The 14,495-nt window shown below is 64.1% G+C and overlaps 2 protein-coding genes across 2 annotated transcripts; both read right to left on the reverse strand.

Moving 5' to 3' along the window:
- Positions 1-250: 250 nt before the first annotated feature.
- Positions 251-5,800, reverse strand: MNEG_2407 (hypothetical protein; the record flags this gene model as incomplete). The annotated part of the gene is made up of 17 exons (XM_014049118.1): positions 251-397; positions 550-1,293; positions 1,439-1,548; positions 1,730-1,805; positions 1,950-2,045; positions 2,214-2,321; positions 2,438-2,582; positions 2,749-2,804; positions 2,922-3,054; positions 3,202-3,287; positions 3,418-3,513; positions 3,668-3,743; positions 3,925-4,126; positions 4,274-4,576; positions 4,814-5,043; positions 5,266-5,423; positions 5,624-5,800. The coding sequence occupies 17 exons, from the start codon at positions 5,798-5,800 to the stop codon at positions 251-253; spliced, it is 2,943 nt and encodes a 980-aa protein (XP_013904572.1).
- A 538-nt stretch (positions 5,801-6,338) lies between these two features.
- MNEG_2408 (DNA damage-binding protein 1a) lies at positions 6,339-14,186 on the reverse strand (the record flags this gene model as incomplete). Its single annotated transcript, XM_014049119.1, has 17 exons — positions 6,339-6,557; positions 6,759-7,013; positions 7,207-7,378; positions 7,649-7,855; positions 8,021-8,243; positions 8,421-8,628; positions 8,791-8,942; positions 9,166-9,402; positions 9,622-9,856; positions 10,077-10,187; positions 10,420-11,124; positions 11,385-11,561; positions 11,802-12,115; positions 12,427-12,502; positions 12,670-12,729; positions 12,990-13,066; positions 14,171-14,186. 17 exons carry the CDS (start codon positions 14,184-14,186, stop codon positions 6,339-6,341), a joined length of 3,444 nt encoding a protein of 1,147 aa, XP_013904573.1.
- Between the last annotated feature and the right edge of the window lie 309 nt (positions 14,187-14,495).

The raw sequence follows: 14,495 nt of genomic DNA on the forward strand, positions 1-14,495 counted from the left end.
GCTGCTCAGCCGCCGTGACAGCCTGCAGCAAGGCTGGGAAGGTGTTGGGAGCCGCGATGAACAGCCTGCGAATCAAGAGGGCCAGAGCGGGACAGATGCGATGTTGGGCGTGGTGGTGGCATCACTCAAGGGTTCGAGGCATGACATGGTAACAGGGGCTGCAGACGCACGTCAGGGAAGCTGTCCAAGCGGTGCGCCCTGTCAGCACTACGGTCCTCCCCCTGCATGCACCATCCCCTGCAAGCGGTCATCACCTGCCGAGCACCTCCAGGAAGCCCTCCATCACATTGTGCGCTTTCATCTGCACCCCGGCGGTGGGGACGCGCGAGTCGGCGATGAGCTGCGCCATCGACGTGAAGGAGCCCGCCAGCAGCGTCGACACGTCAGACGGGTACAGCTGCGCGTCAAGGTGAGGGCAACGGAGGAGGAGAAATCAAGATCGTAAGGCAGCGGATTCAAATGCACTGATTGCCCGCGCTGCAAGCGCCATCGCCCCCAGCACATGTGAGCCTGTGCATGTTCCAGGGCCTTAACGGGTGGGCCTCGGACCTGTAGGAATACGTCCACAAGGGCTGCTGCCGCGAGGCCTTCCTGCGTGACTTCGCTGGCCAGAGGGCCTCGCTGGCTGCCCTGCCCGCGATGCTGCTGCTGCTGCTGCTGCTGCTGCTGCGGTATATGCGGCTCCTGCGCATTCGGCTGCTGCTGCTGCGGCGGCGCCTGCTGCGGCGCGCAGGCCTCGGCCACGGTGCGCGACACGCTGCGCAGGGCAGCGGCCAGTGCCGCAGCGATTCCCTCGCCGTATGGTTGCAGCGCTGCGCCGCCCCCCAGCAGCAGGTACCCCTCGATGAGCTGGAATGCCGCCGTGTTGTCGCGGCCGCGATGTAGCAACGCCGCCATGCGCGGCAGCAGGTTGACCAGCTGCTGGCTGACGGTGGGCTGCGCGCCCTGCACCACGGCCCACAGCTTCAGCGCCTCCTCCAGCAGCACGTCGGCCTCCGATGACCCGGGGTCGGTGGCGTACTGCAGCAGAGGGTACAGCACGCCCTGCACCCCCGCGTCCTCCAGCGCAGCGCCGCGCAGCTTGCCCACCAGGTGCGTCAGCACCGCCATCAGCGCGCTGTGCAGGCGGGCCACGCTGCCCGTGTCGGCATCGGGCCGCCGCGCGGTCGCCGTGGCCGCCTCCCACACTTGCGGCAGTGCAGCCGCCAGCGCGCCAAGGTGCGGCCGCAGCGCCTCGCCAGCAGCCTCGGCCACAACGCTCACTAGCTGCAGCAGCCGCACCCGTGACTCAGCCTGGGATGCGGAAGCGGTGATGTTGAAAGGGGTAATCAATACGATGTCAACCAGTCAGCAAAAAATATATACGTCGCTTGATAGCACTGAAAGCATGCTGGACATTAATTGTGTTAACGAATTTGCAACAAAAACCGGCACTCACCTCAGACAAGCGGCCTAGCAGCCCAAAGCAACTGGACAGCAGCTGTGACAGCAGCGCCTGCAGCGCCTCGCCGCGCCATTGCAGCCGCTCGCGTGCAGCCACAACAGCCTCTGCACGCATGGCGGGAGAGTGAGACGAAGAGGATATTCACAGTAGAGGATGTGGGGAGCCATGTGCTACCGGTGTCAGCAACCAATCAGCAATCCCGTCATTGCCGCTGGAGTCGGTTCATAAACGGCGGGTACAAGCAGCAGGGCTGTGGCTGATGATGATGCTTCGGCGCTGCCGCACCCTGGTCCAGCGCCTCTGCTGCGCTGAGTGCGGCGTCGACGGCACCAGCACCACCGCGCGCCGCCTGCTTGGAAGCCTGCAGAAGGGTGGCGGTGTGGTGAGCTGAGGCTGCAGGTCCGTACAACGACAAGGGGGCGCTGTTGATGCATTGAATGGTACAAAGGTGTTGTGGAATGGCCTGACATGAGCCAGTCATCCCGGTGCGCTAACACTGCTGCACCTGCAGCTGCGCAGCATTGGCCTGGTCGAGGACGGCCTGGTCGTCCAGCAGCGCCGCGGTCATCATCATCACAGCCTGCACCGCCTGCAGCGCCACCTGGGGGTCCAAGGGCATGCAGCACAATGAGCAAAATCAGAGTTATCTAGAAGCAAACATTCAGGATTACCACTAAGCAGCGCCAATGATTGCGAAGTCGGGTGATCCAGACCCCTGTTGCAGCCCCATGGAAATACCATCCGTGTCCCATGCACGCTAGCCACCCACCACAAGGTCTGTGGCGGCCATGTGGGCCACGCAAAGGCCGTAAGCCTCCACCCACTGCTGCTGCGGCAACTCGCCGCAGCATGCCCCTACTAGCCACAGGGCGCGTGCCTGCGTGTGTGAGTTACAATGTCAAGTAAGTGACCAGTGGCCTTGTATTAGTGCCCCAGCGATGTCGCTCACAGGCGCAAAGCCAGGCGCGTCTCCACCGCCGACGAGCACCATACCTGCAACACGGCCATGATGGTGCTGGCACCGCCTTGAGCCTTGAACGCAGCCAGCCTGTCGCGCAGCTGTGGCGCGATCTCGGCGCTGTACCAGCTGGCGAAGCTGATGAAGGCGGACACGTGGGGGAAGCCCTCACCGATGGCCCTGGTTTGGTGGCGGAAGTGGAAGATGTGTGGGAAAATCAGGGAACAGGAGGAACAGAGGAGTAGGGGCCAGGGGCAGGAGGAGAGCACGTCCAAGCAGGACGCCAGACCGATGCAGGGATGACTGTCACGCTTGTGCCGCTGCTGCGCGTAAGACAGCTTCGCACCTGTAGCAGGCCTCACGCATGAGCAGCACATCCGGCGGGGCACCGTCACCTTGGCTCTGGTGGTGTGAGAGAGGGAAGGGGGGGAGGGTGTGATGGGAGCTACAGAAGACCCAGTGCACCCTAGGCAGGCAGCGCAGTGCAGACAGGCTCGACAACCAAGACCAGAAGCACACCTGGAGGCGCGCGGCGAGGTCTATGAGGGCGCGACCAGGTCCCTCGCCACCGCGCTCCAGCATGCAGAGCAGCAGGCCCACGCCCACGGGGCGGGGCGTGTCTGCATCAGGTGCCGCCTCCAGCTCCAGCGATCTGTGCGGGAGGGCCAGGGGACGGGGTGTGCGCTGATAAGCTCACCCGATTGCATCCAAGTGCATAACAAAACAATAAGATGCTCTGTCAACAGCATCCCCCCCCTGCAATAATCCCATGGCTGGCCCCTGCCCTCGCCTGATGTACCCCTCAGGGTCGCTCTGCCACTCCTCAAGCTCATCCGGTGACAGCGCCACGTACTTGGCCACCAGTGCTTCCACAAGAGGGGCCACCTTATTGGGGAAGGTGATCCGAGTAGGGGCTTGAGTGAGTATCGTGCCAAGATTACAGCCTGCAGCGCCATCGCAATGTGCTTCCAGTCCAAAACCGTTCACCGATTCCGGATTAACGCCCTTGCCGCACCTGTGGAGGCGCCAGCATGGCACTCAGCGCATCATGCGCGGTGCGTGCTTTGTCCACCTCGCCGGATGTGGCTGCATTGAGTGGCACCTGGCCGCCCTGGGCAGCTGTGGGTTGGGCAAAGAGGAGGGTCCGTGAGGGATCAGCTCGCAGAAAGCCAAGAGGAATCGTGGCACAACCAGCTGGTGTGCGTGCTCTGATCCTCCGCTCAACCCACCACTCCACCCCAAACACCTTTGGTGAGAAGACTGACGTTGACTTCCAGCCACTCGGCACGGTAGTAGGGGCACAGCAGCGCCTTGGCGATAAAGCGCACGAGAAGGACGCGCCTTGAAAAGTGGGAAGGGAGTGCAGGGGAACTGGGCATGAAGACAGGGCACAGCATTATGACCGCTGCGTGTGGACTGCTGTCGGTAGGGCAACACGCATGAGCGGCGTTGTCGTCGACCTTGTACACGGTTGGAATCCCTCAGCAGCATTGCAAACGGCCCGCAAGCAAGTGCATCCCACCTTTTTGGCCGCATGGCCCGCAGCGCTTCAGCCCCGGCCGCCACGAGCGCGCTGCCCACAAAGAGCCCCAGAAAGTGGGGCAGAAGGGGCCCAAACGGCAGGGGGCACGCCGCCATGTGGGCCGTCACCATGGCAGCCAGCCGTTCGTGCAGCTTGCCACCCAGCTCGGCCCAAGCCGTCAGCGCGCCTGGGCCGCCAGGGTCTGCGCGGCAGAATGTTTTTGGAGGAGGGGGTTTGCATCAAATCAGGGTAGCCATTGCCAATGCCCCGGTCAGCACATGTTTGCGCGCGTCCAACACCAGCACGACCCTGCCCACATCCCGCACCTCGGCACCCCGCATCGACGCACCTCCTCCTAATGGCTGGCCGCGCATAAGGGCGCCGCAGGCCGTGTGAACGCCCTCCAGCAGGCTTGTAGCCGCCGCATCGCCGCCCGGCAGGGACTCGCGGCTGGGCAGCAGCAGTGTCAGCTCCGTGCAGCTGGCCGCTGCGGCGCGAGCAAACTGCCCATGCAGCTGCCAGCCCTCCGCACACGTCATGAAGGCCTGCATGTGGCGCGCCAGCAGCGCGTGCAGCGGCGCCACCGCCACCAGCAGCCGCTCCTTGAACAGCTTGCGCTCGGCGTTGAGGCGCTCTGTCACAACCGTGAACGCTGCAAGTCAAGAAGCAGGGCGGAGCAGTGGATGGTAGGGTGCGAGCAGGTGGCATGGGGCATGGAAGCAGCCGCCTACCATCACCGCCCATGGACAGGGGGGAACATAGTGCAAGGCATGGGCCATGCAACAAGCCATGCACATGCTGCCCGCGTGTGTCTGGCCATGCAAGCTGGTTCGACACGCGGGGCAGTGCATCTACAAGACATTGTCCCCTCAGGAGAGCCATCACTCACGTGTTCCAGGCGCTGTGGCGTCCGCAACGAAGCGCTTGGTCTGCAGGCCGCGCAGCACCTGCTTGAGCGCCTTGAGAGCCCGCAACCCGCGCTCCGGCGGCAGCTGGTTGCCGCTCGTGGGGTCGACGCAGCCGGCGGCTGTGAGCAGTGCGTCAATGGGGTTCTGCCAGAGTCCCGGGAAGTCGAACTGGCAGATGTTGCGCAGCAGCAGCGCCATCTGGACGCTCACCCTGCATCAGCAACGCAGCGGGGAGAATTTCACCGCTTCCAGCACGCTGCATGGCTGAATTGCCTAGTCCACGACGAGCCGGCAACATCACCGCGCAGGCCATGCAGCTGGAGGCCATGACGGGGCCACGGCACGTTCGATCTCAGGCATGCAGGTGCGCCACCGACATCATGCGAGTTCCTGATGTACGCCGCATGCACACCCCAGCGCAGGCCCCGCGCACCTCTCGCAAGGATCGGCGAGCAGCAGGCGCAGCGCCGACTCCCGCACCAACGCCTTCTCCTCCGCGGGCACGCGGCTCCATTCGCGAGTCCCCAGCGTCTTGCGCCAGCTACTGCCCACAACGTTCTTGGCGATCACCGCTGCAAGCAGGCGCGTCGCCTGCACGGGCGGGCGACGCAGCAGAGGCAGCGTGCGGGAGCACCGCGCGGCCCGCGGGGGTCACTCGTGCTCCATAAACACATGATGCTTCGTCCACCCGCAGGAATGACGCAGCAGCAACCGTATACGAGGCGACACCCCACGATTCGCGAAACACACGCGTGCAAGATCATTGGCGCGATGGGATCCGGCAGCCCCACCTCTTCGACAGCCGCCGTCTCTTCGGTGATACGCAGAAGGCTCAGCAAGAAGCCCGGCTGCGCGTCAGCCTCCCACGAGCGCAGGAGCGCCTCCGCCGGCTCCCGTTCGCTTGCTGTGACCACCAGAGCCGCCCTGATTGTCGCCAGGACATGCTGGACAGCCACAGCCTCTGTCATCCTTGCGTGCGCCACAGATACAGCGCCCGATCCGTCAGGGCATCCTCTAGGTCGAGCGATCGCGACACTGCGCGTCCCGAGCCGGTGGGACGTGCACAAATCCAAAGATCAGCAATACGAGGAGCTCGGAGGCTTGGCAGCCTTGTGGCGGTGGGGCCAGGCAAGGCAGCTGCCCAGGCAGTGTCACCAAGTCACCTCACCTGATCACCGTGCGTTTGGGACGCCCGGCGATGGGAAGAGCACCAGCGTGTGCAATGCTGCTTGATCATGGAGTCATTTCAAGCAATTCAAATATGGGCTTCCACCTCCTCACACGCACTTGACGGGCGTAAAGTGCCATGCAGCAATGGCCCATGTGTCACCCGCAGTGTCCTCCCAACTCCCCGCTTCCTCTGGAGCGATGGCCCCCATGAATGGTACAAGTCACAGCTTGTGGTGCACGTGCAAGAGGTGTTGAATCCCATTCCCATGTACACAGTAGTTTACAGCGAGAATACACGAGTCAACAGTGGAACAAAAAGCACCATCTAAGACCCCTTCAGTGCAGGCGCTGCAGCTCCTCCACGCGGCGCGTGATGTCCTCCACGCTGTGCCCCGGGCCCATGAGCTCAACAGCCTGCGCCGCCAGCTCAGGCGAAAGGTCAAGGAAGGACTCTACCAGGTCGCCATCGATGAACGCGCGGCATGCCTCGGAGCGCCGCTCGTCCCGGAACGCACGCCACGTGGCGTGATCCAGCCCGCCAACGCCCGGCACCACCTGTGTGGGCGGCAGGGCGAGGGGAGAGAGACGAGGAGAAAGATTGGATAGATTTGGGTGGAAATCGTCCTAGTGTGTCCCTGACACCATGCCCTGCGGCCCGCTCATCTGAGCTCCCTCAACGAGACCCTCTCCTCTCCACCGCTCCTCATCCCCAACTCTCGCCCATCAACCTGCGCCCACCCAACCCCCACCCCGCACCCTCTCCAGCGCAGCCTGCAGCCTCTCCAGCAGGGCGTACAGGTCCTGCGGCAGGGAGGCCATCACGCCGATGGCGCCCTCCACGCCGCCAAACAGGAGTGTAGGTATTGAGGCCAGCTCGCTGTCGGGGAGCCGCATGACCAGGCTACCGTGGCGCATGGCGTTGACAAACTGGCCTAGGTGGACGCAGCCCACGGCCTGCAGCCGCGCCCGCTCCTCGTCCGTTGCCGCGTCGGAATTGTTGCGCAGCACCACCTGACCAGATTGTGCACAAGGGGGAGGAAGGAGAGCAGAGGCACGCTTCGAACTCACCATCAACACCCCGCTGATCATTGACCCCAGCCGCTCAAGGCTGGCGCGCACCACTGCCGACCCTTGTTGTCAAGCCGGTCCCAGCGCGCCCCACTCCTCCTCTCAACCCAAACCCCAACCCACAACCCCACCGCACCAGGTTGTGGCTGTTGTCCGCCAGGGCGTACGTGTCGTCGTCCAGCGCAGCCAGGGCCGTGAGCCACTTGCTGTCCAGGTCGCGCGCCCGCACCTCCAAGCTGCCCTCTGCCGCCTTGTACATGAGCAGGGTGAGGCTCTTCATCAGGTCCCCCACCAGGATGAAGTCACCCCTGGCGGAAGGGGTGAAAGACAGGGGAAGGAGGGAGTGATGAGAGAGTTGGGGGCGGCAGCTGCCAAGAGGAGGGTGGAGTGAAGGTGGGGCGGCAACTAGCTGAGAGCGACTGCAAGCCTGGTGCTGTTTGAGGACTTACGATGCCACCTACTAGTAGCCAGGCTGCGACCTGCAGGTCTCCCCCCCCCCGTCCCCTTCAACACACACACACACACTCACGCAGGCGCGCGCGCACGAAACAACCCCGTGGCATGCCTTGGGCCCTCACCGTGCTGCCAGGTAGAGCGACAGCACCTGCACCGGGGTGCTGGTCTCACTGACCAGCTCCGCAGCGCCGCTGCCACCTGCCGGCACCCATTTGAACACGTGCACTTTGGAATTGACAGAGGCCAGCAGCTTGCCCTGGAACGGCTGCATCGCGTACACCGCCCCCTTGACCTCTTTCGACTCGACGGCCTCCAGCTTGCCGCCTCCCCTGCAAAGAGGTTGGAAGGTCGATCAATCAGGGGGTTGCCAGCATGCAACCCTCACAATCGACCAGCTGCACGGGCAGACGCACTCCAAGCACCCGATGCGCCACTGAACCCAGCCCAATGCATGGCAAACATGGCACCACCTCGCACGACGGGCTTCCTCTCACCTGTATGCCAGCAACACAATGCGCCCCTTTGACGGCTCGTACTCCTCAGGCTTGACCACCGCCGTGCCCAGTGCGTAGTAGGGTGTGTCGTCCCCCGCAAACACGACACTGCACAGCGAGCAGGGCAGCTCCTGGGCCGCCAGAGGGTAGGAGGCCACGCGGTCAAACGTGGCGTCGTCAAACACCAGCAGCTGCCCACGGTCCGCAGCCGCACCAGAGGGTGCTGAGGGGAGGGGCAGGGAGCGAGGGGGGAGCGAGGGGGTGATGGGAACCAGCGGCAAGCAATCAGGAGCGCCTGCATGTTGAGCGCCTGCTTGGTGACACGAGAGATGAAGCCGAGCGGACGCTGCTGGCTAGGCAAGTAGGAACAACTCCTTTGCTGCGATGGCCCAGCACCCACCCATGCCGCCCAGCAGCCCGGCCGTTGCAACTGCCAGGGTGCGCGTCGCGTCCTGCAGCGCAAGGCGCCGCGGTTGCTCCCCGAGCGCCACGCTGCGTATGTGCAGCTTCTGGATGGCGTCAATGGTGCCCAGGGTGAGGGAGTCCTCCTTGGCTATGGCGAGGCTGTCAGGGAACGATGCGCTGTTGAAGGGCGCCATGAAGTTCACCTGGGGGGCGGGGAGGGGGGAGGGGTGCAGAGTGAGCATGGGGGCAGGGGGGAACAGGGAAAAGATGATGGGGTGAGGGAGCTGGGACTGGCGTTGGCAGCAGCCGTTGCTCGTCCAGCGCGTACCGACCCCCTCCCGTCTCGCCCGCCGCCACCCGCCCACCTCGTTCTCGTTGAGGTTTGAGTATATGAGCTTCCTGTTCTGGCTGTATATGATGGTGGGGCGGTCGCAGGCGGCAAACACGTAGTTGACACCCCCGCTGGCAAAAGTGCGCAGCTGGATGGGCTTGGTGCCCAGCTGAATCTGCTTTTTGTCTGTTGAGGGCAGGAGAAATCGGGTGGAAGGGTGACACATGTCAGGGCTCTCAAGGCTCTCAAGGTGATGACAGGAACGCTGGCACTGTGGCGTGCCAGGGACATGCAGGCAGGGTGCTTCGGGGTGAGGCCGCAGGTGCGCATGGGAGGAGCACAGGTGCAAGGGGCTCAACAGCGCGGGCACGCAGGTCCAGGCAGCTGTGCGCTCTGACACATGACCTACCGCTGAGGCGTCCTGCCGCGGGGTCCAGCCTCCAGCTGTGCAGCGTGCCGTCCCCCAGGCCCACCAGCAGGTGGTGATGGGAGCCCTCAAAGCCGGCCAGCAGCACGCTGCGAGGGATGACCTGCTCAGACCCCAGCGGCTGCGTAGCCACGGGCGCCAGGTCTGGCAGTCGCAGCAGCTGCACCTCCATGGACCAGCTGCCCACCGCGGCAAGCTGCGACGCCTCCCTAGACCCGCCTGCACAAGGGACCGCGCCAATGGGAAAGCTCGTGTCAGTAGTTGTCTACCGATGTTGCAAACACTGCTGACCGTGAGGCCTGTGACGATGCAAACGCACCCACAAACTAATGACAGCGTTTTCAAGGCCCCGCATCAGGCATCTCACACATTACATCTTGCACGCGCCCCCAGTCATCAACTGCTGCTCCCACCAACACGTCCACTGGGGACCCCAACCTGTTGTGGGTGTGATGTCGAGGCATGCAACCTCCGCCGCCAGCGTTGCAGTGCCGCGCACCACCAGGCCCCCCTCCTGAACCTCGAGGTAGGTGAGGGCGCCCCCGCCAGTAGACAGCAGCACCTGGCTCGGGCTGGAAGCCGCCAGGTTTATGGTGCGACCCTCCGGGGGCGACCACTCGGCAATGCAGCGCGCACCGCTGGATTCAATCAGCCGCACAGCAGCACCCGTGACCTGGCAGTGTGAGTGTTGGAGTGTTGGGTTGTGGACAGAGCACGCGTCAGACCATGGCAGGGCTTCAAAGCTAGAAAAAGGAATCCTAGCCGGTGTTGCATGAGGGGGCGTCGGCAGACACTTTGTCGTGCGCCTCGTGATCACGTGTGGCGAAACCACAAAACAACGCCCAACCTCTGCGCCCCCCCCCCCAGCAGCCCGCCCAGCCAGGTCGGGGCACCTGCAGCAGTGTGTCGTGCAGCGTATTGCTACACAGCAGTGTCTGCCGCCCGCTGTCAAACCCGGCCAGCTCCACCTCCCCCAGCTCATCATCCTCGTCAATGGCCAGCAGCTGTGGATGTGCCAAGCGGGACGGGCAATTTGTGAGGGCGTGCAATTGCTGGCCAGTGCCAATGGCAGCGCCTGGGGTCCTGTTAGCATTGCAGCCCTCCTGGAGAGCAGCCTTCCACAACTGCATAGTTTAGAAGCCGATACGGATAAACCTGCCAGCCGTGCAGCCATGCAAGCACCCCCACTGGGTCGGGTGCAGGAATGGGGGCCCCCCTTCCCCTTGCTCGACTCACCCGCGTCTCCCCAACAAATGCCATCACCAGCAACCTGTCATATGCGTCGCGCCACCCCGGCCGCAGCGCCCACACGCCGCGGATGCCCGCCAGCTCCACGCAGTTGAGCTCGTTAAGGCCAATGCCGTTGCGCACAGCACGCAGGGAGCCGTCTCGCAGTGTGCCGCAACACATCACCAGCTGCCCCTGCCCTGCGCGGTCCATGTCCTGCACCGCAAAGTCCAGGATGGGCGCCAGGCTGGTGAAAGAGTCCAGCACCTCAACATAGCAGGGGCCGGCGCCACCGTCACGCTCGTCTCCACTGCCACCAGCAGGCGCCGCTGCCGCGCCGCCACCGGCCGCCAACGACGACGGCCCTGGCCCCACGGCGACGCCGCCGCCCGCCGCCGCTGCCGCGTCCTCGCCGCCGCCCGCCTCTGCCGCGCCTGTGCCGCTGCTGCCGCCCCCGCCCCCCGCCGCCGCTGCCCCGCCGTTGACGGGTTGGCTGTGCAGCCGTATGAGCTGGTGGTCCCCCGACCTGCTGCCCACGAACGCCACGCCGTTGTCGAGGTAGCAGAGCGCGTTGGCGGCGCTGGTTGTCCCCAGGTGCTGCAGCTTGAGGCCCACCACGCTGCCGTCCACACAGGCCAGCACCAGCAGGTGCAGCCCCCCCAGGTAATCGCCCAGCAGGTACCGGCTGCCGTCGTCGTCGATCTGGCAGTAGGCCTGGGGGGACGTGGGGTGAGGGGGTTGGGCAGCAGAGTGCAGCAATGTGAGGGTGACGGCCAGCAAATCGGTGGGGGACAGCGGGATGAGGGGCGTGGCGGGGCAAGCCGCTCGTCGTTGAAGACAGCGAGGAAGGCACGAACGGTCGTCGACCTCAGATGTGCTGTGCACCCGATGGCCTGATGCCACTGCTGGACTGCAACCAACCCTTCTGGCCCCCAACAAATTGTGGACCGAGCACTACAGCGTCTGCGGCGCACCCGCACGATGGTCTGCCTCAACGCCGCGCTGCGCTGGTACTGGGGGGCGCTGGTGCTGAAGTAGGTGACGACGCTCTCCCCGACCACTATGGCGCCCCCCAGGGGTGCGGGCACGGGGATGATCATGCCGGCCCCAGCATCCAGATTCTGGTGCGCGAGGGGGCCCTCCTCCAGGTCCTGGTGGGTTCGGGGGGGAGGCGGGTGAGACGGGCACAGCCTGGGGGTCAAAGAGGGGAACGCAGACGCTGGCAGCCGCGCTGAGAGCGGAGGCGAGCCCCGACGGGTAACGCCGCAGTACCGCAGTATCCCTACTCTACCTGCCCGACACGAGACACCCCCTAAACACAGTGCAGCTGGCAACCCGGCCATTTGCCCGGCCCCTCCGTTGCGCCCCCTGCCCGCCCTGCCCGGCCCCACCTTGCCGCGCATGCTGATGGCGTAGGTCTTAACGTGCCGCGCGTGCTTCGCGTCCTCGTATAGCACCGCCACAGTGGGCACAGGACAGCCCGCCAGGAAGGCCATGTCGATCACGCACAGCTCCTCCAGGCGGCAGTTGAACATCTCGGCCCCCAGCCCGCCGCGGTCGTCCACGGGTATCACCTTGAGCAGGCCGTCGTAGAGGTGCAGCCCGATGGCGCGGCACTCGGGGTCCAAGATGCCCAGCTGGCCGTTGTCAACGGGGCGGCCAATGGTGTCGCTCGCGTTGCCAGACGCGCGGGTCACGGGGGCGCCTGGGGAAGGGAGCGCATTGAGTGTGTGAGCAGGAGGAGGGGTTGGGGCATGAGGCCGTGGCGTCACACTTGCGATGCAAAAGAGCCGGGGGGGAACCGTGATTGCAGCAAATGGACAAGAATCTTCCACCGGACACATCAGACACTCTGAGGCACTAGCTGTGGCCCGTCTGAAACGACCGGCAACTGCAGCATGTCCAAGCCGTACCCAGACATGCACGTGCAGCCCATGCAGCGGTGCGCCCTAAAGGCCCCGTGCATGCACGACACGCTAAACCGAAAGGCCTGCCCCGCATTGCTTTCGCACCCACCTGTGGCGGGGTCAAACTGCAGCACGAAGAAGCGGTAGTGCTCCGTCAAGACGAACAGCAGCTCCCGGGATGCACCCTGTCGGAAACGTAGGGTGATGGGGGGAGGTCGGTGTGCGTTGCCCTCATGCCCAAGCTGCGCTGCTCCAGGGTTGCTGCCACACCAGGATACAACGCGCAAGCCGCCCCCAAACCGCATCGACAGCCCCGCCCTGCGGCCTGCGCTGCTGGGTGGCTGGCGCTCACCTGTGGCTTAAACAGGCGCAGCGCTGAGATGCGGCCGTACACCGGGACGTCCAGCGTGTTCTGGGGGGGCAGGGGCGGCCGGTGGCGAGAACGAGCAGGGCGCGCGTCCATGTGACCACGATGATGACTTTGAGTCGCAATTATGGGACAAGCAGCGGCAATGCGGTGCAGTCCTTCGCTCTAAACTAAATGCCGCAGCTTGACGCTTCTTGTGCATGAGCCGCATCGCCAGCACTAGCCTGCTGGTGCTGCACAACAGCCACAGGCACCAGCTTGCTCTTCTCGCCGTGCTGAGCATGCGCACGATAAACAAGCCACACCTGAAGGCCCTCTGGCGTCAGCGTGATGATCTCTATGTGCGTGGACTTGCTGCGGGAGCAGGCGATGCGTGTGCCCGCTGCGTGAAGCGCGGGCGAGGAGGCAGAGGCAGCGATGCGCGCAAAAAGCGGAGAACCCCCCTCCCCGTGTCGCCCGCTCACCCCAGTATGAGGTTGACATCCCCTGGGCCAGTGAAATGTCCCACTACAGCTTGTGTCACGGCCGTGGGCTGCTGCGCGGTGACCACGTAGTTATACATCGGTGAGGACTGCGGCCTGCTGGGCCCGCCAGCAGCCGCGTCCTCAACATCCATGCTCTCCGCCATAGATGCCGCGCTGCCCTGGCGGATCCTCCTGCCTTGATCGCTGCCAGATCGTTCGTTCGCTGGAGTCCACAATGTGGTTGAATTCAAAAGCAGTGCGACTGGCTATACTTGAGCAATTGCTTGGACGCCGTGCCTGGCGCGGCAGCAGAGCGTGCAGTAGAGCAGTGACGGGTGCTGGACGTTGTCAGCAACTCCCGCCCTGCCCCCGCCTGTGAGCTTGCTTGCGCTTTGATGCAGGCTTGGCCATTGACGGCTAGTTGATTTGGGTGGACTTTTGTATCACAACTCACATCTCACATTTCTACGTACATGCAATGTGATGAACACGTTGGCCGAAGCGGTGTCTGTGGCAGATGGCAGGGGCCAACGCCGGGTCGGTGCTGCGGTACTCATCCCAGATGACTGGTGCCCAAGCGCTCGGACTTCCAGGGGTTTTTTGACACCTTGAAGCTTCAGTCCCATTGGAATAGGCAACAGGTCCAGCCCGCGTGTGGACATGCGTTTGTTTGCGTGTTGGATAAATGCGTGATGGTGCTGAACCCAGCTAGAGCCGGCCAGGTGGCTGCATGCGAATTGTCACGAATATTGTACTCACAATGCCACATATAGATGGTGCAAATTTCCAAACATTGTGTTAGTCGCTGCGACCAACAACGCAAAAGTTCTGTTACGCTTTGCTATGTCAGCCGCCGGCAGACTGCGTGGCCCACGCATTCCGGGCGCCTGGCCCCTGGGCCGCCATCTGACACCACGACCTTTGGTTGCCGCACCCATCATTGCCGCTATTGAACATGAGGGAAGATTGCCGCATCCACTTTCAGCAGGCTTTGCTCCCATTGACACCGCCCAAGCACTTACGTGGAGCTTGGGGCATTTTGCCCCACTCGTTAGCGAGAAGTGGCCTGTTTCTGGCCTGTCGCCAGCTCAGCAGGTGTTACTCAAGCAAGCACACCCTGCCGTTCCACTGGTTTGCCGTGGCAACTAACAAGGACAGCCATAACCAGACCCTTGTGCCCAACCACCCCTTATCGGCATCCAGTCCGGCAACTCTCCCCCGCCGTTGGTTGCTGATAGCAACTCCAGCAGCACCCCCACCTCTGCCAGTAGAAGCAGCAGCAGCAGCAGCAGCAGCAGCAGCAGCAGCAGCAGCAGCAGCAGCAGCAGCAGCAGCAGCGGCGGCGGC

The sequence above is a fragment of the Monoraphidium neglectum genome, assembly GCF_000611645.1.
Source record: "Monoraphidium neglectum strain SAG 48.87 unplaced genomic scaffold scaffold00272, whole genome shotgun sequence".
NCBI lineage: Eukaryota > Viridiplantae > Chlorophyta > Chlorophyceae > Sphaeropleales > Selenastraceae > Monoraphidium > Monoraphidium neglectum.